Here is a 21,381-nt window from a genome sequence, read left to right as displayed (position 1 = left end):
GGGGAAGTACTCGGTTGCGATTCTGTGAATTAAGAGGTTATCTCAAGGTCTGGGGCTTCCTGTTTCCCACGAAGCTGCAGCAGTCTTTTTTAATGTAGGCAACTTTAAAGTTTGAGGGCACAAGCATAGTGTGAGTCAAATTTAGTTTCCATTTGTCAGACTGTAATGAGGGCAAAGTCAGGTTAAAAGGTTGTTGCCCTCGGTCTGGCCTTTACGTGACAGACTCACTGTTATTGCTGCTTTGCTGAAATGGGTGCCGTTTTGGTCAGAGATAAGTGTTAAGAATAAACATCTCAACTGTCGCCCCACATGTCTCGAATACTGCACTGACAGAAATAGACCAGACGAGAGAATTTCACTTAATGTGATGTAGCTAGTAAAGGGAGCTGTATGGTGTTGTTTATTGACGATAATGCGTCTCAGTCACAACCTGAAATGATTTTTACACTCTTCCTCTAAGAATGCTGCTCTTCTTTTGTCCTCCTATAGGATTACCAGGAAGGTCTCTATAAAAGCTCAGCTCCCTGAATCAGGGACATACAAGTGCTTAGTGGGTTTAAGGTGCCTGCTGGTGTTGCCTTTTTATTTGGGGTTTAAGCTCTAATGCTGCCACTCCCCTGGTTGGGCCCATTCCCCAGATGCCAGGGGCCACATGATATAGCACTGAAAGAGGCTGGTGGGGGAAAAAAAAGGTCCCATCTTCTTACAGTTGATGTGCAATTTTCAGATATAGAACTCCCAGAAGAGAACGCATTGCATATATAATGTAAAGGCATATTTTTTCACACCTACTTTGGAGACTGATCTGGAAACCTTCAAAGCAGGAGATGCTGATGCAATGCTGTCAGAGCAGAGCGATAAGGGCCTGTGTCACTCTAGTGGGTGTTGAAAGTTCATATCTAGCAGTAGAGGCTATCAAATGAAATAACTCTTCTAGCCAGAAAATGTGTGCATGTCTTGATATTTCTAGTAATTGCATGTGCATGGGGGGGAATGTTATCTGGTTGGAATGTGAGTCACCCTTTATAGCGACCAAACAAGTAATGATGAATGAATATGTTGTGGTAACACACTTGTGCCCACCTGACTTGATGGTAATCTGAAGTAATAGACTCCAGACTACTCCATCGGCTTTCACTGATAATCATCACGAGAGGTGGAATGGCAGGCAGGTGTTTTTCCTGGTTTTGATCGTGAGCTGGGATGTTTTTACAGCGTTGTTAAGTGAGTGCAGCAGAACAAGGTGCATGACACACACACACACACACAGGGAATCAGAGTTATGCCGTCGGCTGTTTACCGTACTTTTATGAATGAAAGTGAGCTCACTGTCAGGCTGTGCTGTTATTCAGACAGGTGCCAAATTCTTCTCATTCTGACCGCCTCTACCAACTTCACTGATTTTAGAGAGTGGAACAGAAACCGCTTTATTATTGTCCAATGATTCTTCTAAGATCCCCTTTTTTGAAGATATATGTTACTTGTAGAGAGTAATTTTTTTGTTTAGGAAGGTGGTTTGATTTCCAAGCAATAATGCGCATTTTACCGAACCAAATGAGCATGATTCAATGTTTAGTAAACACTTTATGCAGTTTAGCCCTTTTTAGGTTCAACAGCCTGAGAGTGCACAATCTTTGTATGACTATTATACACCCTTTTAATATAACAGTGTTTCTCTCTCATGGATTTTATTGCTGTAGTGGGATTTGAGAGGCTTCCAAATCCAGTGCATTTCTCATTTTCTCTAGCTGGGCTACATTGCTCCGCTCTTGTTCTTACTAACAGATGTGGACCCCAGGGGTCACATCTTGGCTAATGATGAGACACATTCAAGGGAACATCAACTAACCAGACAAAGCAAATGAGGAGGAAAGGGCAGAAACAAATATGTAATAAAGACAAAAGGACGAGTGAAAATCAAAAGAGAGAAGAAAAATAGTCGGTGATCTTGGAACGTTGTCAAGTATCATGAAAGAAAAAACCAAGACTGACAACATTATACATGCCTTTGATTACTGTACGCCACCCTCAGTCATTTCACATGACATTTTCCACAGCGGTGGCATTTCCAGCGCACAGTTGGGCACGTTTTGTGTCAGAGCATAAAGTCACCCCCAGAGTGACAGATGGTAGATCAGGCCCAGCAGGGAGAGTGGAGAGAGGGAAGAGAAGGCAAAGGGGCTGTCCCACAGTCACAAAAGTGTTTAGGGTCAGAGGTCGGGGAAGCATCTGCTCTGGCCTGAGGGGACATTGCAGCGCTGGGAGAGACCTGTTGCCGTGGTGTGTGCTGCTGGTCTTTTCAGCGTGTGGGTGGATCTTTATCTCTGACTTCAGGACAAACAAGGTCTATTACAGTCAGTTTGCGTGGGAGTTAACCACACACACACACACACACACACACACACACACACACACACACACACACACACACACACACACACACACACACACACCATTATTAACACCTCGTTTTTATCATAGTGGGTGAGATTTTTGTACCTCAGCAGTGAATTACCTTTATAATTCACTCAGTGTGTTTTCCCGGTGACTTCAAAGTCACCTCAAATGCTTTTACAATCTTGCGCCAATTACAACTGTCTGGACTCCCTGTAGAGGCCCTGCTAAAAACTCCCTGTTGGTCTCACCTATCTAAGTCAACAATAGAGTTTTGAACAATCCGGTGCAACACAAGGGGAAATCTGCAAAAGGGAAACAGCTACGAGTTTAAAAGAAAAATGTCCCTTTAACAGGAAAAAATGATTCCCCATGGTAAGCTGAATGAGAGCTAAAGTAGAGAAAACTAGAAGGAAATATTTTATGTGAAAAGGGAAATAAACAAAAAAAAAGGGAACAGGTAAGTAAGAGAGGAATTAAGAATAAGTCGTGTGGTTTGGAGGCACAGAAGTTGCAACAGCTGACTTCACATGGGTTCTTTATGTCCCCGGAGGAGAGGTTGGCTTTGTCAGCACCCCTGTCTGAGAAGGGGACAGAAGGGAGGGGGAGGAGGAAGGGGAAAGGAGGAGGGGACACGAGGATGGGGGAGGAGAAGGAGTCCTGACCAACAGCTGCCTTCATTAACATGCACACCTGCTCCCTGTGGAGATACTAGGAGGCCAACAGATGCCCTCCTTTACACATAACCACTCACACACTCAGGTCACAGCTACACACAGTCACACAAGCCTCCCAATTCAAATGTAAACACTTTTCTGGTGACTTTAAATGCTCCCTCACGTGACAGATGGGACTGCAGTGTTATGTACGGGCTGCATATCAAATAATGTCTGTGCATTTCATTAGCACAATGCTAAAACAGTCAATTTCTTGTACTCTTTGGTCAAAATGTATTGATTTTTTCTTTTCTTTTTTTTTTTACAAACACCCTGTAACCACAGTGGGCAGAACCCATCTTTGTGAAATTTATGAGAGAATTTGTTCAACTAATCAGCCACTTTGAGCTGTGTGACTTAGCAGTAACAGTCCTTGGTCTGGATAGGAGGGAAGCAGGCTTAGGGCCTGAATGCAGAGCTTCATATCAGTCATCCATGAGCGGCACATTCCCCTTGATCTCTACGGTCATTGTGGATGAGTATGGACAGCATGGGGACGAAAGGTAGATGGGAACAGGCTGTTAGACTGCTAGACTATTTTGTGGCGTCTGTTGTCCCGGCAGAATGTATTTTCAAGGTTCTGAGGGAAGCTAATCCAGAGAGACGTATTAGAACAACATGTTATCCCTGTCACACTGCAGTGGGACTTTGTTGGGCGGGAAACTTTTAGTTCCCTTCTACACCTCCCCCTTACACATCAAACCCCTCATTTTACTCCCCTTTTGTTTAGATAATTGTTCCCATGCTAAAAAAAAAGTCATGCTTTTCTAATCATTGCTGCTCCCTCTCTTTGCTGTCTGTTCCCAGGTGTCCCAGTGACTACATAGGCAGCCGGTGCCAGTATCCAAATCCCTGCAGTCCTTCGCCATGCCGCAACGGTGGCGAATGCCGCGCTGTTTCCCATAGCAACACGTTCGATTTCCGCTGCGTGTGCCGCCTGGGTTTCACTGACCGACTGTGCCTGACCCCCACCAACCACGCCTGTATGAGCTCCCCCTGTCGCAATGGAGGAACATGCCATCTCATTGCCCTCAATGCCTACCGCTGCGACTGTCCACCTGGATGGTCTGGTATGTATGGAAATGTTCAAAACTTGTTTTGTGACTACAAATCTTTTGCCCCTCTTTTAAGCCCTTTTTATGATTATTTCACTTTTACTATGTTACTTTCCAGGTAAAACCTGCCAGGCTGCCAACCCGTGTGCTTCCAATCCATGTGCAAATGGTGGCCTGTGCTCAGCCTTAGAATCCACCTACATCTGCAAATGCCCACGCGCTTTTACTGGTCAAACCTGCAAGCAGGATGTAAACGAGTGTGCCCAGACTCCCTCTCCCTGTCTCAATGGCGGCGTATGCGTGAATGAGGTGGGCTCGTATCACTGCCGTTGTCCTCAAGAGTACACAGGCCAGCACTGCGAGAACCCCTATCTGCCATGCAGCCCGTCACCATGCCAGAATGGAGGCACTTGCGTCCAGAAGGGGGACACCGCTTACGATTGTAGCTGTCTTCCAGGTATGGCACAAACATGAATTTACAGAGTAATGGTAGCTGCCACGTGGAGTTGTGGATGGTTAGTGTGGTAACAAAACACACAATTGTTTTTCCTGTTACATCAGTTGACCTACAAACCAGCCTGTTGTTGTAGTAAAATCTGATTGGGTGGAGTGGAGTAATCTGGAATCACCGCTCTTCCCCTCTCTCTCTGCCAGCCTGCACAGGCAGGATGCAGTTGCACAGACGTTTCCTTCTGATAATCGGTAGCGAGCCCCTACAATGGCAGAGAAACCCACATGCACACAAACCTATAGATTTACACACCCTATTCACGAGATCACAGACTCGCAAAAATAGCTTGTTTTTCACATCAACACTGCCAGCCTGTCTGCCACATTTATTGCTCAATGTTGTGGTAACTGCTGTTAAGAGTCAGGACACCAGATGTGTAGAAAGTGCACACACAGTACATACGTGTAGATGTGGGGAAATAAAGAGGAGAAAAAACAATTAGGGATTTTGCATCAAACCTATACAGTACTTATGTTTAAATTATTCATACCATGCTTTCTAATTTTTATTAGAAAGTACTGTATAATTTTTCATAGAAGGTCACAGTTAGTTCCAAAGGTCACAATCTTACTTTGGAGTAGTAGCAGTGTACATTGCGGACTCTTAGGGAAAGTATTACCTCCTTATCCCTAGCACACCACATCAGTTAAAATAAAAGGGTGGTTGGATCAAGCTTTAACTTGCCTGTGTTTTTGTCTCATTATGTGGTCAGCACAGAGCCCGTTGTTTGGACATGCGGATGAATAACTGATGTTGTGTGTCGAAGTTTTAAGTCACGCTGCGTGCCAGTTGCGGGTGTCTTTGCTGGAATGCGTTTAGATAGCGCACCAGTACAGGCACCTGTGGAGCTGTGGGTTGATTGTTAAGCGGAGCTATTGTGCCTATAAAACACCCACACAAGCCTTTGATGTTAACAGAGGGGACAGGCTGTGCTCTGCCACGAGCTTGTATATCTATTTTTATGCAGGAAGGAAAGGTCTGATTATTACCCGCAATCAAGTGTCGCAAGAGCTTTTCTACATTTTGACTCGTTTGTTCTCACCCCACGCCAATCCAACAGGCTTCACAGGCCACAACTGTGAGATCAACATCGATGACTGTCCAGGCCACAGCTGCCAGAACGGTGGTGTTTGTGTGGACGGGGTGAACACCTACAACTGCCGATGCCCACCTCATTACACAGGTACCTTTCACTTAAAGGCTTTAAAAAAATCATCCAATAACATTTTAAGATAATAAATACCAACTTTTTTTTTCTCTTTTAGGTCAATACTGCACAGAAAATGTGGACGAGTGCGAGCTGATGCCCAATGCATGTCAGAATGGTGGGACATGCCATGACACGCATGGTGGCTATCACTGCGTCTGTGTAAATGGGTGGACCGGCGATGACTGCAGCGAGAACATTGATGACTGCGCCAGTGCAGCTTGTCACCACGGTGCCACCTGCCACGACCGCGTGGCCTCATTCTTCTGCGAGTGCCCTCATGGACGCACAGGTATGGCTCTTGTGACCCCTCTGTGAATGCTATGCAGACATATCATGATCTTAATGTTTAGAGAGTAAAATGTAATACATCCATGGCTACAGGTCTGTTGTGCCACCTTGATGATGCCTGCATCAGCAACCCATGCCAGAAGGGCTCCAACTGCGACACCAACCCAGTCAATGGCAAGGCAATATGCACCTGTCCCCCAGGTTACACTGGATCGGCCTGCAACCTGGATATCGATGAGTGCTCTCTGGGTATGTTATTAAGCTACCAGTTTGTCTCCTTTAGTTTGGATTACAGCCCTCTGATGATTCTGATTCTTTGCAGTTAACACGCAGAACTGATTTATTACATTTATTTATTACAACTTGCATATTTAATGTTTTAGGTGCCAACCCCTGTGAGCATGGCGGTCGCTGCCTCAACACAAAGGGCTCCTTCCAGTGCAAGTGCCTCCAAGGGTATGAAGGGCCTCGTTGTGAGATGGATGTCAACGAATGCATGTCTAATCCTTGCCACAATGATGCCACCTGCCTGGACCAGATCGGAGGGTTCCACTGCATCTGCATGCCAGGTAAAGCATCGGTTTGTAATACAAGAAGACTACTTTTCTTTTGACATGTTTTTTTCCTTTACTTTGTGGTAAGAAAAGAAACGTGACCTGACCTATAACTCCCATTTCAGGATATGAGGGTGTGTTCTGCCACATCAACACAGATGAGTGTGCCAGCCAACCTTGTCTCAACAATGGCAAGTGCATTGACAAGATCAACTCCTTCCACTGCGAGTGCCCCAAAGGTGAGAAATAATCTGATTACTACAGTAAAAACAGCCACAAAAATAGCTTCCATGGTATCATTTTAACCCTCCCTTTTTTTGGCAAGACAATGGGAGCTAAGAAAAGAGGGTGGATTATTAACTATCTGTCAATGAGTGCCGTGCATGCAGTCTCCCGATTGAACGTAAATGATTTACTTCTTCTAATAGTGTCAGTAAAGCATTTACGAGTGTGCTGGACAGAACAGACAGGGCTGCAGAAACATTAGCATATTTGGCGGGCTGGAGAGTTTGTGTAAGAGCTTAGCGCCAGAATTGGGGGGGTAGGGTTTGGTTTTTAGCTGGTAAGCTGTGGACTATTGTGATGTGGTTTGAAAGAAAGATTTCACTGCACAGTAAGAGCCCGAAAAAGGAGGGGTGAAGGGAGTGTTGTGGAATGATTTGTTAGGACTTTCAGCACCACGTGGCCTTTTTTAGATGCAAATTTCAGCAATTTTCTGCATTTCTGCAAATATATTTCCTCTCAATATTGAAAGAAGTTTAATTCTCTGTTTTAAAAAAATGCATCTGCAGGCTTTTCAGGGAGTCTCTGTCAGGTGGACGTTGACGAGTGTGCCAGCACACCCTGCAAGAATGGAGCTAAATGCACCGATGGACCCAACAAGTACACCTGTGAATGTGCTGAAGGTACACCAGACTAATCCTTTCTTCTAATTTATTGCGTAATCTTGTTTGTCTTTCTTAGAAAAAAGTTGCGGGTGTTAAAGCTGTTCTCCTACATTACAGGATACACAGGGCAGCACTGTGAGATTGACATCAATGAGTGCTACTCCAATCCCTGCCACTATGGCACCTGCAGGGATGGCCTGGCTTCCTTCACCTGTCAGTGCCGCCCAGGCTACACTGGCCGCTTGTGTGAAACTAACATCAACGAGTGTCTAAGCCAGCCCTGTAAGAACGGCGGCATTTGCCAGGACAGGGAGAATACATACATCTGTTCCTGCCCACAAGGCACTGCGGGTGAGACTTTAATATTATACAACTTTGAAATTCTTCCAGTGAAATATGCCTGCACTTTCTTCACCTTTTTTCTGCCCCTTATGTATATTCTGATCTACAGGTTTCAATTGTGAAGTGAACCTGGATGACTGCAAGAGCAAGCCCTGTGACTACGGGAAGTGCATCGACAAAATAAATGGCTATGAATGTGCATGCGAGCCCGGTTACACAGGTGAGCGCTGGGTGGAGTTTACAGGTGCAGGGGGGTGGTCACCTGAGCTTTGGGAGGGGCAGGTAGAACAGGTGGCTGACGGACCCATTCCTGTGGAACAATGGTGTCATGTTGCCTATGTGGGACGGAGGAGAAGAGAAAGGGAACACAGCCTGATACATGCACACAGCACACACAAAGCACTGACTTTGTTTCCCGTCTGAAAAGATTGTGACGTTGAGCTTGCAAAGACTCTGTAAACTGATACTTTGAAAGGAAAAGAGAGGCTGTCCTTTAATCACATATCTGATGATTATTAGTGTGTCTGCACAACAAGCCAGTTAACACTTGATTTACTAAGCAAGCCAACCTGTAATGCACTAAAATACAGAACTTTGGTGACAGGCACTCTTTAAGAAATAGACCAGGCAGGTCACATGGATCCGGTTCTGACTGGTAGTGGTTATGTGATTGTGCTAAAACCAGGGATGGATGTGTGGTTAGGGGGAATGTGTGTGTGTGTGTGTGGATGTGAAGGCTGCCTCCCCCCCCCCCCCCCCCCCCCCAAAAAAAAAATCTTTTTGTGCTGAGTGTAGAGGGCACGGCAGGACTGAGACACAGAGGGACAGAGGGCTATTGTAACTGAAGATCAGGCAGTTGGGCCCTCCTCTCCTGACTGATGAAGAGCATAGGAGGAGGGAGCCGGGTACAAGATCAGAAAGGGGGGTGGGGTTAATTGTTACTCAGCCATGTGTGAAATAAGTCTGGCCTTCTGTCCCTGTAAACAGCCCTGGGTGAGGTTAGGTCTCCTGGATGGGGGTGGTGTGTGTGTGTGTGTGTGTGTGTGTGTGTGCTCCCCCCACCTCTGTGATTCAGCTGAAGGGCTCCTTCTGCCTATTCAACAGGGCCCTATTCAATCAATGTAGGAGAGGTAAAAGAGCCTCCAGGGGCCACCAGGCTTGGTACACATTGTATTTGTTGAATATTGAGGGAGTTTGTCTTTTTGTTTTTCATATGCAAAAAAAACCCTGCACAGATTATCTCAGTGAGCAAACTGTAAGGCCTTAAATTATATCACATGGGAGTATCCAGCTGTTTGGCTTCGATAATGGCCAGCTTAGTTATTGATCACTTCAGTTCATCCAAAAGAAACGTTTGTGACACTGTTCTTAAAACCAGATTTACTGTCTTACAGGAGCAATGTGTAACATCAACATTGACGACTGTGCCATCAATCCCTGTCACAATGGAGGCACATGTGTGGATGGCATCAATAGCTTCACCTGCCTGTGCCCAGAGGGATACAATGATGCCACCTGTTTGTCCGAGGTTGACGAGTGTAGCAGCAACCCCTGCATACATGGCAGATGCCAGGACCTTCTTAATGGGTGAGTAGGGATCCAGGTTGTATGAGGAAAAAAAAGTACACACACACACACATATATATTTCTATATATATCAATTACTGAACAAGCCTTTCTACTAAAGATACAAATGTACCTGTGACTCTGGCTGGAGCGGCCAAAATTGCGACATCAATAACAATGAATGTGAGTCCAACCCATGCATGAACGGAGGAACCTGCAAGGATATGACCAGCGGATACCACTGCACGTGCCGAGTTGGCTTCACAGGTCAGTGTTTGGCCCTACCTGCACTTTTCTTTTTTATTCGCGCACAGATTGAATGAGGAGAGCCTTGTTGGCCAACATCTAACCAAAGTGTGTTCTCTAATTCCAACTGCTGTAGGTCCTAATTGCCAAACTAACATCAATGAGTGCGCCTCCAACCCCTGCCTCAACCAGGGCACTTGCATCGATGATGTGGCTGGATACAAGTGCAATTGTTTGCTTCCTTACACCGGTACGACATGTAACTGCTTATCTCCCACTGTGAGAATTACAACTGCTAACTGGATTGTTCATTTAACTAGCACCTGCTTTTAGCTGTTTGCACACGTCTGATAGCATGAACACAATCTTCCAAGTTTCCACTGAAAAAGGATTAGATTGTTATATTCCGTGTTGTTTTTGAAAACATCACCCAGTGGCTACTGACAGGGATGTCTGGTTTTTGACGTCTCTGTGTGGAAAGATCTGCTCGTCTGTTTTGCTGGGATAATAGCGTGTGTGTGTGCTTTTTGGAATAACAGGCCGTTGTGGCTAATGTAACGCAGAGACCCGGACACTGCTCCGAGCACTAGTCCCACTTCCGCCATGTCCTGTTTCCTGTCTATGAACAAACAATAGCAGGAAACAGGAAGGCCTTTCCTGTTTGGCTAAGATGTCATGGAAATGAATAAGGAAGTGGAATGGAAACTGGAATTTAAAAAAAATTGTGTTGCTTTTAAAATTGTGTTTTGCAGTCACTGAAACTGTGGTGCTTATTTTATTACATGCAGTTAGGTACTCAAAGGAGCTCCTATGTAATGCCAGAGTGATTCAATCAATGTTGGTTTTTTTGGTCATACCAGGGGAAAATTGTGAGACTCTACTGGCCCCCTGCAGTTCCAGGCCATGTAAAAATGGTGGAATATGTAAGGAGTCGGAAGATTATCAAAGCTTCTCCTGCATCTGCCCTGAAGGATGGCAAGGTATACATTTTTCCAGCTAGTGTTTTTCTTTTTTTTTGATTGTTTGGCTGAATGTGTGTGTAGTCAGTTAGTATATAATTACCCAACAGTACAATACATTTTTTTTTGTTTTCCCCTTCAGGTCAAACATGTGAGATCGATATCAACGAATGTGTGAAGAGCCCATGCCGCAATGGCGCCCTTTGCCTCAACACCATGGGAGGTTACCAGTGCAAGTGCCAGCCGGGTTACTCTGGCCAGAAGTGTGAGACAGACATCGATGACTGCAAACCAAGTAAGAAGCAAATCTAAAGCCTTTTAAGTTCCCACTTTGTGTTTGACTTAAAACAAAAGTGGCAATCATACTTCCTTTTCTTGCATTTCAGATCCCTGCAGTAATGGTGGCCTGTGCCGCGATGGCATCAACAGTTTCACATGCACCTGTCCGCCCGGGTTTCGTGGTGGCAGATGCGAGCAGGACATAAATGAGTGCGAGAGCAACCCGTGCAGGAACGGGGCCAACTGCACCGATTGTGTGAACAGCTACACCTGCACCTGCCCACCTGGCTTCAGCGGTATCAACTGTGAGATCAACACAAACGACTGCACTGACAGGTAGCTCCCCTCACTACAATCTGTTATTATTAAACTGTTCTGATGAACTGACCCAGAGGAAAGTAAGGGATTTAACATTTCCTATTTTCTTGTTTCAATAGTTCTTGCTTTAATGGTGGCACCTGTGTGGATGGAATCAACACTTTCACCTGCCTGTGCTTACCCGGATTCACAGGGAGCTATTGTCAATATGATATCAATGAGTGTGACTCCAAGCCATGCCTCAATGGAGGCACTTGTCTTGACAGTTATGGGACCTACAAATGCACCTGTCCTCATGGCTACACAGGGATCAATTGTCAGGTAGGGAGAAATACTCTTATCTTTGTCTTATCACATGCCTAGGCTTCTTTACTACATCTAAGTACCTTCTCTCTTTTTTATCCTAAATTAGAATCTTGTGCGCTGGTGTGACTCTGCTCCCTGCAAAAATGGAGGTTCGTGTTGGCAGCAAGGTGCCTCCTACACCTGCCAGTGTCAGACTGGATGGACTGGCCTCTACTGTGACATCCCAAGTGTTTCCTGTGAGGTGGCAGCTAAACAGCAAGGTATGCTCATTTCGATTATAAGGTGAAGCTTTTGATAGTAAATTTGCTATAGTCTGGTGGGCAGTTTGTACATTCTGAAACTCCTCGTTTGTCTTTGATTGTAGGTGTTGACGTGGCTCACTTGTGCCGGAATTCAGGCCAGTGTCTGGATGCTGGAAACACGCATTATTGCCGCTGCCAAGCTGGCTACACTGGCAGTTACTGCCAGGAACAGGTGGACGAGTGCTCACCCAACCCTTGCCAAAATGGAGCCACCTGCACTGATTATCTAGGAGGCTACAGTTGTGAGGTAAAAGGATATATGAGTAATTTAAAGATGAATTGATTTATTTAAGTTATCTTAAATAAAGTCCTGGACAGGACTCTGTCAGCTAAGCCAGCTTGATAAACCATTGTCACCAGGACACTGATTTATATTTGGTGCTATGACTCTTTTCTGGGAACTTCCTATATATGTGGTACTCGTAAGGCACCTCCCAACCCCTTCATGAACATGCATGGAAAGCAGGGAGCAGTGAGAGCAGTAGCAGAGAATACAACCGTTATAACGGTGATTAAGTCAGTTAGAGCATTAAATGAGGAGCTGGGATAGAGGTGGGTTGCAAAGTGATTTGCAGATGCATATGGGAATCAGCTGAGCCACCAAGTGATTGGTTGGCATTAAGACAAACTGTTCTGAAGGGATTGCAGCTGATATGGATTTAATAGTCACTCTGAAATATGATATAATAGATACATCAAGAGGCTGTTTATTTCTGGTAACCCTCTAAACTTGTTTCTCATTTAAATAACAAAATATGCTTGAATATCTTTTATTGTCAGTGTGTCCCTGGCTACCATGGTGTGAACTGCTCAAAAGAGATCAATGAATGTCAGTCTCAGCCCTGCCAAAATGGAGGGACCTGCATCGACCTAATCAACACATACAAGTGCTCGTGTCCCAGAGGAACACAAGGTATCTTATAGTTTAGCATATGTGCATACACACATTCCAAAAAATATACTTGATAAATGAATACCTAGGTATCCATGGTGTGTAACCCAACTTATCTGTTTCCCGTAGGTGTCCACTGCGAGATTAACTTAGATGACTGCAACCCCTTCAGAGACCCACTCACTAATGAGCCCAAGTGCTTTAACAATGGCAAGTGTGTGGACCGCATTGGAGGCTACCAGTGTGTGTGCCCACCGGGTTATGTAGGTGAGCGCTGTGAAGGGGACGTCAATGAGTGTTTGTCAGATCCTTGTGACCCCAGAGGCTCCTACAACTGCATCCAACTCACCAACAGCTACCGGTGTGAATGCCGCACTGGGTATACAGGTACTGAATGTGGATCAGCAGCAAAAGTACAGCAAAAGTCTAAATGTTTTCTAAGAGTAGCTGACACATGCTTTTTGCTTCTGTGCCACAGGCCAGCGTTGTGACAAGGTATTTGATGGCTGCAAAGGGCGACCTTGCAGAAATGGGGGGACATGTGCTGTTGCCAGTAACACACCTCATGGTTTTGTCTGCAAATGTCCACCTGTGAGTAAAACATTATAGCGTCTACTTAAATGTTAGCACTTAAAAAGTCCTTTTAAACCAAAGCATAGCACACTAATCATAAAGTCTGTGTCATTTCTGCCCCTGTAGGGTTTCACTGGCTCCACCTGCGAGTATGACTCTCGTGCCTGTGGGAGTCTGAATTGCAGGAATGGTGGCACGTGTGTGTCAGGCCACCTAAGTCCACGCTGCCTGTGTCCTTCAACCTTCACCGGGCCTGAGTGCCAAACTCCGACTGACAGCCTCTGCATCTCGAACCCCTGTTACAATGGTGGCACTTGTCAGATAACTCCAGACCCTCCGTTTTTCCAGTGTAGCTGCCCCAGCAACTTCAATGGTCTGCTCTGCCATATACTTGACTACTCGTTCGTTGGCGGGTTTGGCCGGGACATCACCCCACCTCCGGAGGTGGAGATGAGCTGCGAGATTCCACAGTGTGACGAGTTTGCAGGAAACCACATCTGCAACTCAGTGTGCAACAACCACGCCTGCGGCTGGGATGGAGGAGACTGTTCGCTTAATTTTGATGATCCGTGGCAAAACTGCTCCTCTGCTTTACAGTGTTGGCGATACTTCAATGATGGGAAGTGTGATGGGCAGTGTAATAGCCCTGGGTGTCTCTATGATGGTTTTGATTGCCAAGGACAAGAAGGACAATGCAAGTAAGTGTCACAGAAATGTCTTGGGTGTTTTTTTTAAAGATTTGTGGGGCGGTATCAGAATATTAACCCAGTCTTATTTTGTTTTTCAGCCCTCTATATGATCAGTATTGTAAAGACCACTATGCTGATGGTCACTGTGACCAGGGCTGCAACAATGCAGAATGTGAATGGGATGGACTGGACTGTGCCAACAACATGCCAGAGAAACTGGCTGATGGACATTTAGTTCTTGTGGTCCACATCCCACCAGATGAGCTTAAGAACCGCTCTTCAGCCTTCCTCAGAGAGCTCAGCAGTGTCCTTCACACTAATGTGGTGTTCCGCCGTGACGCCAAAGGAGAACCCATGATCTTCCCTTACTATGGCAATGAGCAAGACCTTGTTAAGCATAATGTGCTGAAGCGCTCTGCAGATGGGTGGCCTGACTGGGCTTCGATGCCAGCCAGTGTTTTGGATCAAGTTAAAGAGGGTGTGTCATCCATCGTCAGCTCCCGGAAACGCAGAGAGTTGGATCCTTTGCAAATCAAAGGGTAGGGCACAACATAGAGAGTTTTAGCTATGTTTAACATTTAATCACTAAATAATTACACTGATTTGTATTCACATCACAAAAAGGCTAAAAAAGGTTAATGCTAATGTGACTATCTATCTCTGCTCATAGGTCTGTGGTGTACCTGGAGATTGACAACCGTCAGTGTTACCAGCAGTCTACTGAATGCTTCCAGAGTGCCACAGATGTAGCTGCATTCCTTGGAGCACTGGCCACCAGTGGGAATCTCAATGTTCCCTACATTGAAGCTGTCACAAGTACGTGTCTCAGTTTCAGCCATAAGATTTTCCATACATATACACATATATGCATACACAAACACAATGCATTTCAGTCATGTAAAATAATTTTATTTTAAACAATCATTCCAGGTGTGAGACCCACTCCCTCTGATTCAGAGCTCTACCCCATGTATATAATCTTCCTCGGTTTGGCTGCTCTGGGTTTCATCTGTCTGGGTGTTCTGGTGTCCCGTAAGCGGCGACGAGAGCACGGCCAGCTCTGGTTTCCTGAAGGATTCAAAGCATCGGAGCCAAGCAAAAAGAAACGCAGCGAGCCACTGGGAGAGGATTCTGTTGGCTTAAAGTAAGTGCACTCTGAAAGTGGAATGTGAAGGTTATTGGCACTGGCAGTGGGTCACTATATTTCCTTGACTTGTATTTGCTTTGCTGTAGGTGCTCTAATCTGCAACCTCTTTTCAATAGGCCAATGAAACACTCGGACATGAACCTCATGGATGACAATCAAAATGAATGGGAGGACGAGGATCCGGAGTGCAAACGCTTCAGGGTAAGAAGAGTTTTCCTTTGCACCAAAGCTGTCCATTCTAAATTTTATCATCTCTGATACTAACACTGACACTAACTGGTGTGTCTTTCAGTTTGAGGAACAGGCCATGTTGGATTTGGGTGATCATACAGATCATAGGAAATGGACACAGCAACATCTGGATGCAGCGGACCTGCGGATTGAATCCATTGCTCCTACACCTCCTCAGGGAGACATAGAGAATGGATGCATGGATGTCAATGTCAGAGGACCAGGTGTGTAACTGGAAAACTCACAATTTCTCTGTCAGGGTGTCACAAACGAATAAAACATAAATTATCTTTTGAATTACAACTGACTGAAGATGCCTATATACTCACTGATCCACTCCCCCTTCTTTTCAGATGGTTTTACTCCCTTGATGATCGCCTCCTGCAGCGGTGGAGGACTGGAGAATGGCAACAGTGAAGAGGAAGAGGATCCATCGGCAGAAATAATCTCTGACTTTATTTACCAGGGCGCCAACCTCCATAACCAGACTGACCGTACAGGCGAGACTGCCCTCCACCTGGCTGCCCGCTATGCCCGCTCAGATGCTGCCAAACGCCTCTTGGAATCCAGCGCAGATGCCAACGTTCAGGACAACATGGGTCGCACACCGCTTCATGCAGCTGTGGCAGCAGATGCACAGGGAGTGTTCCAGGTAAATGCCCTGGAAATCCCCTCAGGATTTTATTTTCAGGACAATGTTTGTCCCAGTTTGACCCAACAGTTTAAATTAATTTAACAGAAAACATCTTGTGTCCTTGCAGATTTTAATCCGAAACCGTGCTACTGATCTTGACGCCCGCATGCACGATGGAACAACACCATTGATTCTGGCGGCCCGTTTAGCAGTTGAGGGCATGGTTGAAGAACTTATCAACTGTCACGCCGATGCTAATGCCACTGATGAATCTGGTAGCTAAAGTTTTATCAAACTACAATCTCTACAGTTTTCACAAATGGCTTATTGTGCTAGGGGTCATGATAATAAACCCCGAATTTGCACTCTCTGCAGGTAAATCTGCTCTGCACTGGGCTGCAGCTGTAAACAATGTGGAGGCTGCTGTGGTACTGCTGAAAAATGGTGCCAACAAAGATATGCAAGATAATAAGGTATGTGAAATGATATGCATTTAATGGAGGTTTTCCACAAGCCTTTGTCCTTACATTTACAGTGATTATCTAGTGTATGAAGTGTTGTTTAATGAGAAGTGGGTATTTCCACCCAGGAGAGCATACCTCCCTGCTAGAACATGTACTTGTATATCCTTGATAAGAACAACAGGTATAATAAGTCATACACATAAAAAACATGAGATGCGGTGAAAAGCAGCTTAGAGATGCAGCAAAGGTAGGCAATCTTAAGCAGCTTAAACACTGTATAAAAGTCCTGTTTGAGATTTGTTAGTTAGATCAACAACAAAACAAAAAAAACTGTTATCAGCTGCTGTCTAGACGTCTACAGTCAATTGTTGTTGCAACCTACGTAAGTGGCCAACATCATTGGTGGTGGTGTGCCCAAAAAAAAAAAAAAGAAATGCCTGTTTTGTTATAAATTTAATGTTATATTCGTTGTAATTTCTGCTGTCCTCTTGGCCAGATCTCTCATGAAAAACAATTTTTAAATGTCAATGGTTTTACCCAATTAAATGCAGGATATATAAAAGTCACATTGCTAAAAATCTGAGCATCTGTGATACATTAATATATCATTATTATTCCTTATACTTATTCAGTAATTGTTATTCTCACACTGATAAATTAAAAAACAGAGGAAAAAAAGCAGCTGTAAATGCATAGTTGGAATCAACTGAACCGGCCAATCACAAAAGTTATGGGCTGCATCACTGCGATGTGTAGTTACATTTCTAGTGAGGTACAAATCAGATTATGCCGTGGGGCTTCAGAGAGGTTTGTAGTTACAGTGGTGTAGAATTCCTGCTGAAGCAGAAATCCCCATTTACACTGACTTTGTGGCCTGCCTTAACTAATGATAATCTCAATATTTGGTTTCTTTATAGGAAGAAACGCCGCTCTTCTTGGCAGCCCGTGAAGGGAGCTATGAGACAGCGAAAGTTCTTCTGGAGCATTTTGCCAATCGCGAGATCACCGATCATCTTGACCAGCTGCCCAGAGATATTGCCCAGGAACGCATGCACCATGACATTGTGCGTCTTCTGGATGAATACAATGTGGTCCGGAGTCCTGGGCTTCATAGTGCACCCTTAAGCACCTCCACCCTCTCCCCACCTCTCTGTTCCCCCAATGACTATCTCAGCAACCTCAAGCCAAACGTTTCGGGCAAGAAGATTCGTAAGCCTAGCTCGGGTGGAAAAGGAGGAAAGGACAACGGCAAAGATAATAGGCTGAAGAAGAAAAAGTCAGTGGATGGGAAGAGTAACTTGCTAGACACATCAGGTGTCCTCTCACCAGTTGATTCCCTCGAGTCACCCCATGGCTACCTTTCCGATGTTGCCTCGCCTCCCATGGCTTCCCCCTTTCAGCAATCGCCCCCAATGTCTTTAAATCACCTGCAGGGGAATGGAGATTCCCATCCTGGCCAGATGAACATGGGTAAGGATCTGAGTTGCATGGCTTTTGATCCTAACCCACCCCGTCTCTCCCATTTGCCTGTGTCCAGCCCCAACAGTCAGGGCGCAGCATCTATAGGTGGTAGCAGAGGGGGGCAGTGTGATTGGGTCTCCAGGATGCACTCAAGCATAGGCCAGCAAGGAAGCTTCACCCAACCACCACAGATAACCCATAACATGATGGGTCCTCTGCATGGTGTCAGTACTGCCACTCTGTCTCAGATAATGGGCTACCAGAATCTGCAAACCAGCCATCTGGGCTCGTCCGCTCACATGATGCAACAGGCTCACTCGCGGCAGCTCCAGCACCAGAACTCTAACAACACCACAGCCACTCAGTCCCTCAACCAGAGTTTCCCAACTGTTGAGCTGAATGGATCTGACATGCAGCAAAACAACTGCTCAGGCCGCACCATGCCCATCCACACGGTGATGCCGCAGGAGACCCAGATTCTTGGCACCCAGTTTCTCACCCCTCCATCTCAGCACAGCTATTCAGGCCCAATGGACAACACACCTAGCCACCAGCTACAGGTGCCTGACCACCCATTTTTAACCCCCTCCCCTGGGTCCCCTGACCAATGGTCCAGCTCTTCCCCACATTCCAACATGTCTGATTGGTCAGAGGGCATCTCCAGCCCTCCCACAAGTATCCACTCGCAGATGAATCTAATCCCAGACCAGTTTAAGTAAAAACTTGTAAAATGGACTGAACTCTTGTGTGGACTACATAAAAAATATCCAATGTTCACCATGAAAGACACAGAAAAAACTTGTTTCAAGACTGAACATGTTCTTTTTTCTATTTTCAGTTTTTATACTAATGACAAGAACAATTTTAGTAATTTTGTATTTATTTATGTGCTTTTTTGACTGAAAGATAAAGATGTTTTTATATTTATGCTTTTAAATTTTTATTGTTTTGGGGGTTTTTTTTGTTCTGTTTTTTATGTATGGGAAGACTAGAACCCATAAAAGGGAGTGTATATCAGAAAACAGCTCCTGAGTGTGTACACTGGCTATTTATTTCTGTCTTCTGTTGGTATATTTACTCGATTTATTTTAATATTTGACGTATCGGTCTTGACAGATTTTATCCTTGGGTTGCTTTATGTTTGTACTTTTTAAAAAAAATTATAGATTATTTTAAAGTTTCAGTATTAATTATATTCTAACCTCGTTTGTCCTTTTAATTTCCACAATTTTTGTTACTAAACTACATTTCACTAAGTCTTATCAGAGTCTGCTTTGATCAGATTTGTACATAAAGCATCACCTTTCATGATGTTGCTTGCTACACTATTGTCTGTAAAAAATAATGGTGGAGACAGTAACTGAGCAAAGGTATCAAAGATATAATACTTTAAAAATGTTGGACCTTAAAGCACAGAACAACTATGTCCTGTCGGCTGAGAGCTGCTTTTGAGAATGAGTTTAAATCATCTCAGTAAATCTGAGCCTATTCTATTGAATAGCAGTCTTGGCTGGCAATGAGTAATAGATTTGTGGTTATTCGTGATGCAAGGACTATTTCTTTATTGCATACTTATATCACAAATCAATGATTACATGTTTAACCTGTTTTGTGTTAAATGGCAAACCTGTAGTAGAACACTGAAATGTTACATTTGCCACAATTTCAAATAGTGCCAGTGCTTTTTGAAACGCAGTGTATGTGTGTGTGAATTTTCTTGTAAAAAATGTGGGGCAGAAATTGTGAAGGAAGCTGGGACCTTTGTATGTTTAATGGAATCACCTGCACTTTTAAAGGAGTGTGGTTTAAGGTGTTTAAATGTCACGTTTTATAAACTAATCCAGAGGTAAAGGTGTTTTTTTTTAAGAAAAAATAATGAATTCAAAATCAAACTTCATGCAAAGTTGTAGTTTGCTAAGAAATATTTGCTGAATAAAAATGTTTTGTAAAAATGGTCTTGATTCAATAAAAGCTATTGTTAAACTTTAAAATGTGTGTCTTTCTGAATTTTACTTTATTTTCTGAAAAAGAAAATGCCTGCTAGGGTTGCTGATAAACATTTGTGTGAAACATGATGTTAACTGAACTAGATAAGAATAAATGTGTGTTTGCTACTATCGCTATTCATGCAGTGGGCTTGCTAGCTAATCTGCTGAAGATTATAGCTGATTTGAAAGTATGCCACAAAGGAATCATGTCATTATTTACATCTCTTCAAGTTTCAGTGGACTTATAACAATATGGTGCATGTACAGAGCTGACAGTTTTTCTTCCTGGTGCCTACCAGACAGGTTTAGGCCAGTACCAACAGTGCTGTCACATTATAATGCAATACTTTTTTTAAGTACATAATTTTGCTAACTGGCACTATGTTTGCTTAAGCTTAATTAAACTAAAGATAAACCTAAAGTACAATATTTCATTCCTTTGCTGTATGTGAACCATTCTGAGTCAGATAGAACATGTTTAATTTTTATCTGAGCCACTGAGTGTACACGTTTTGCACACTCACAGCCCGCTATTTGTAACACGGGCTCGTCCACTTTTTACTTTTATAATTGCATTAAATTTTCATGGCACAGATTCAAAAAGGTGCAGGAAGCATTCTACAGAGAGTTTGGTTCATATTGACATGATAGCATCACACAGCTGCAGTTGCCCTAAAGATGGTTTTGTGGAAAAATCTAACAAGATCAACAGATTCTGAAATACCAAGAAATACCTGTCCATTTTACACCCACAACCCAACCGAAGTATGTTCATAGCCACTCACATTCTGATTCTCAGTTTCAAGTTCAGTTGCCACTATGTAATAGACTGCTTAGATATCTGAATCAGCTGAACACGTATACGTAATAAAGTGTCTGAGCCCCAAGTCCCTTTTTTCACCTAAAACATCTTATAAAATGTGATATCCTAACATAAGTACTTACACTTAAAAATGCTTTATTTTTGATTGTTTGATTTATATCTTTGTCATTTTCACACCATTATCCAGCATTCGTCCAATGTAACCACATTTATGGCTACTTACTTTTTTTGCCATGAATTTACAATTAAATTGTTTTAGACATATAAATTGACCAATACCGCCCCCTCCTGGATGTATTCCTCAATGAAAAGCAGCACACTTGTGACAAAGCCACATTTAATCACTTTGATTATTGGAGGCTGGCTTCACTCGCTGACTGTGTGAAGTTTCAGACCCACTCCCCTGCGTGGAAAAATAAGAATATTACACCTTAATCTGGGTTCACCTAGGCAGAGGGTTCTTCTTTCACTGTTTTTACATGATGACGGTGAAAACTGATGTGTGAGCCACCAAATGCAGTGATTGTCGATTTTTCATATACCTCT

The 21,381-nt window shown here is 44.1% G+C and overlaps 1 protein-coding gene across 1 annotated transcript in view; it reads left to right on the top strand.

The window, feature by feature from the left end:
• notch1a (notch receptor 1a) overlaps positions 1–20,015 on the top strand; it is a 46,704-nt gene extending 26,689 nt beyond the window's left edge. Inside the window, exons 4-35 of the mRNA XM_026173444.2 lie at positions 3,918–4,180; positions 4,284–4,622; positions 5,737–5,859; positions 5,942–6,175; positions 6,268–6,423; positions 6,558–6,743; positions 6,854–6,967; positions 7,520–7,633; positions 7,733–7,966; positions 8,067–8,177; positions 9,352–9,544; positions 9,645–9,790; positions 9,906–10,019; positions 10,630–10,749; positions 10,871–11,023; positions 11,115–11,343; positions 11,445–11,646; positions 11,738–11,891; positions 11,996–12,180; positions 12,714–12,846; positions 12,955–13,212; positions 13,304–13,416; positions 13,525–14,096; positions 14,186–14,626; positions 14,758–14,903; positions 15,018–15,231; positions 15,351–15,435; positions 15,527–15,689; positions 15,819–16,117; positions 16,227–16,374; positions 16,475–16,572; positions 17,481–20,015. Of these exons, the coding sequence (XP_026029229.1) occupies positions 3,918–4,180; positions 4,284–4,622; positions 5,737–5,859; positions 5,942–6,175; positions 6,268–6,423; positions 6,558–6,743; positions 6,854–6,967; positions 7,520–7,633; positions 7,733–7,966; positions 8,067–8,177; positions 9,352–9,544; positions 9,645–9,790; positions 9,906–10,019; positions 10,630–10,749; positions 10,871–11,023; positions 11,115–11,343; positions 11,445–11,646; positions 11,738–11,891; positions 11,996–12,180; positions 12,714–12,846; positions 12,955–13,212; positions 13,304–13,416; positions 13,525–14,096; positions 14,186–14,626; positions 14,758–14,903; positions 15,018–15,231; positions 15,351–15,435; positions 15,527–15,689; positions 15,819–16,117; positions 16,227–16,374; positions 16,475–16,572; positions 17,481–18,743 (7,303 nt within the window). The 3' untranslated portion in view covers positions 18,744–20,015. The remainder of the gene's footprint in view (positions 1–3,917; positions 4,181–4,283; positions 4,623–5,736; positions 5,860–5,941; positions 6,176–6,267; positions 6,424–6,557; positions 6,744–6,853; positions 6,968–7,519; positions 7,634–7,732; positions 7,967–8,066; positions 8,178–9,351; positions 9,545–9,644; positions 9,791–9,905; positions 10,020–10,629; positions 10,750–10,870; positions 11,024–11,114; positions 11,344–11,444; positions 11,647–11,737; positions 11,892–11,995; positions 12,181–12,713; positions 12,847–12,954; positions 13,213–13,303; positions 13,417–13,524; positions 14,097–14,185; positions 14,627–14,757; positions 14,904–15,017; positions 15,232–15,350; positions 15,436–15,526; positions 15,690–15,818; positions 16,118–16,226; positions 16,375–16,474; positions 16,573–17,480) is intronic.
• Positions 20,016–21,381: the final 1,366 nt, after the last annotated feature.

The sequence above is a fragment of the Astatotilapia calliptera genome, chromosome 7 (assembly GCF_964374335.1).
Source record: "Astatotilapia calliptera chromosome 7, fAstCal68.1, whole genome shotgun sequence".
Lineage (NCBI taxonomy): Eukaryota > Metazoa > Chordata > Actinopteri > Cichliformes > Cichlidae > Astatotilapia > Astatotilapia calliptera.
Note: the sequence above shows the minus strand (reverse complement) of the source record. Positions and strands in the feature narration are given on the sequence as shown.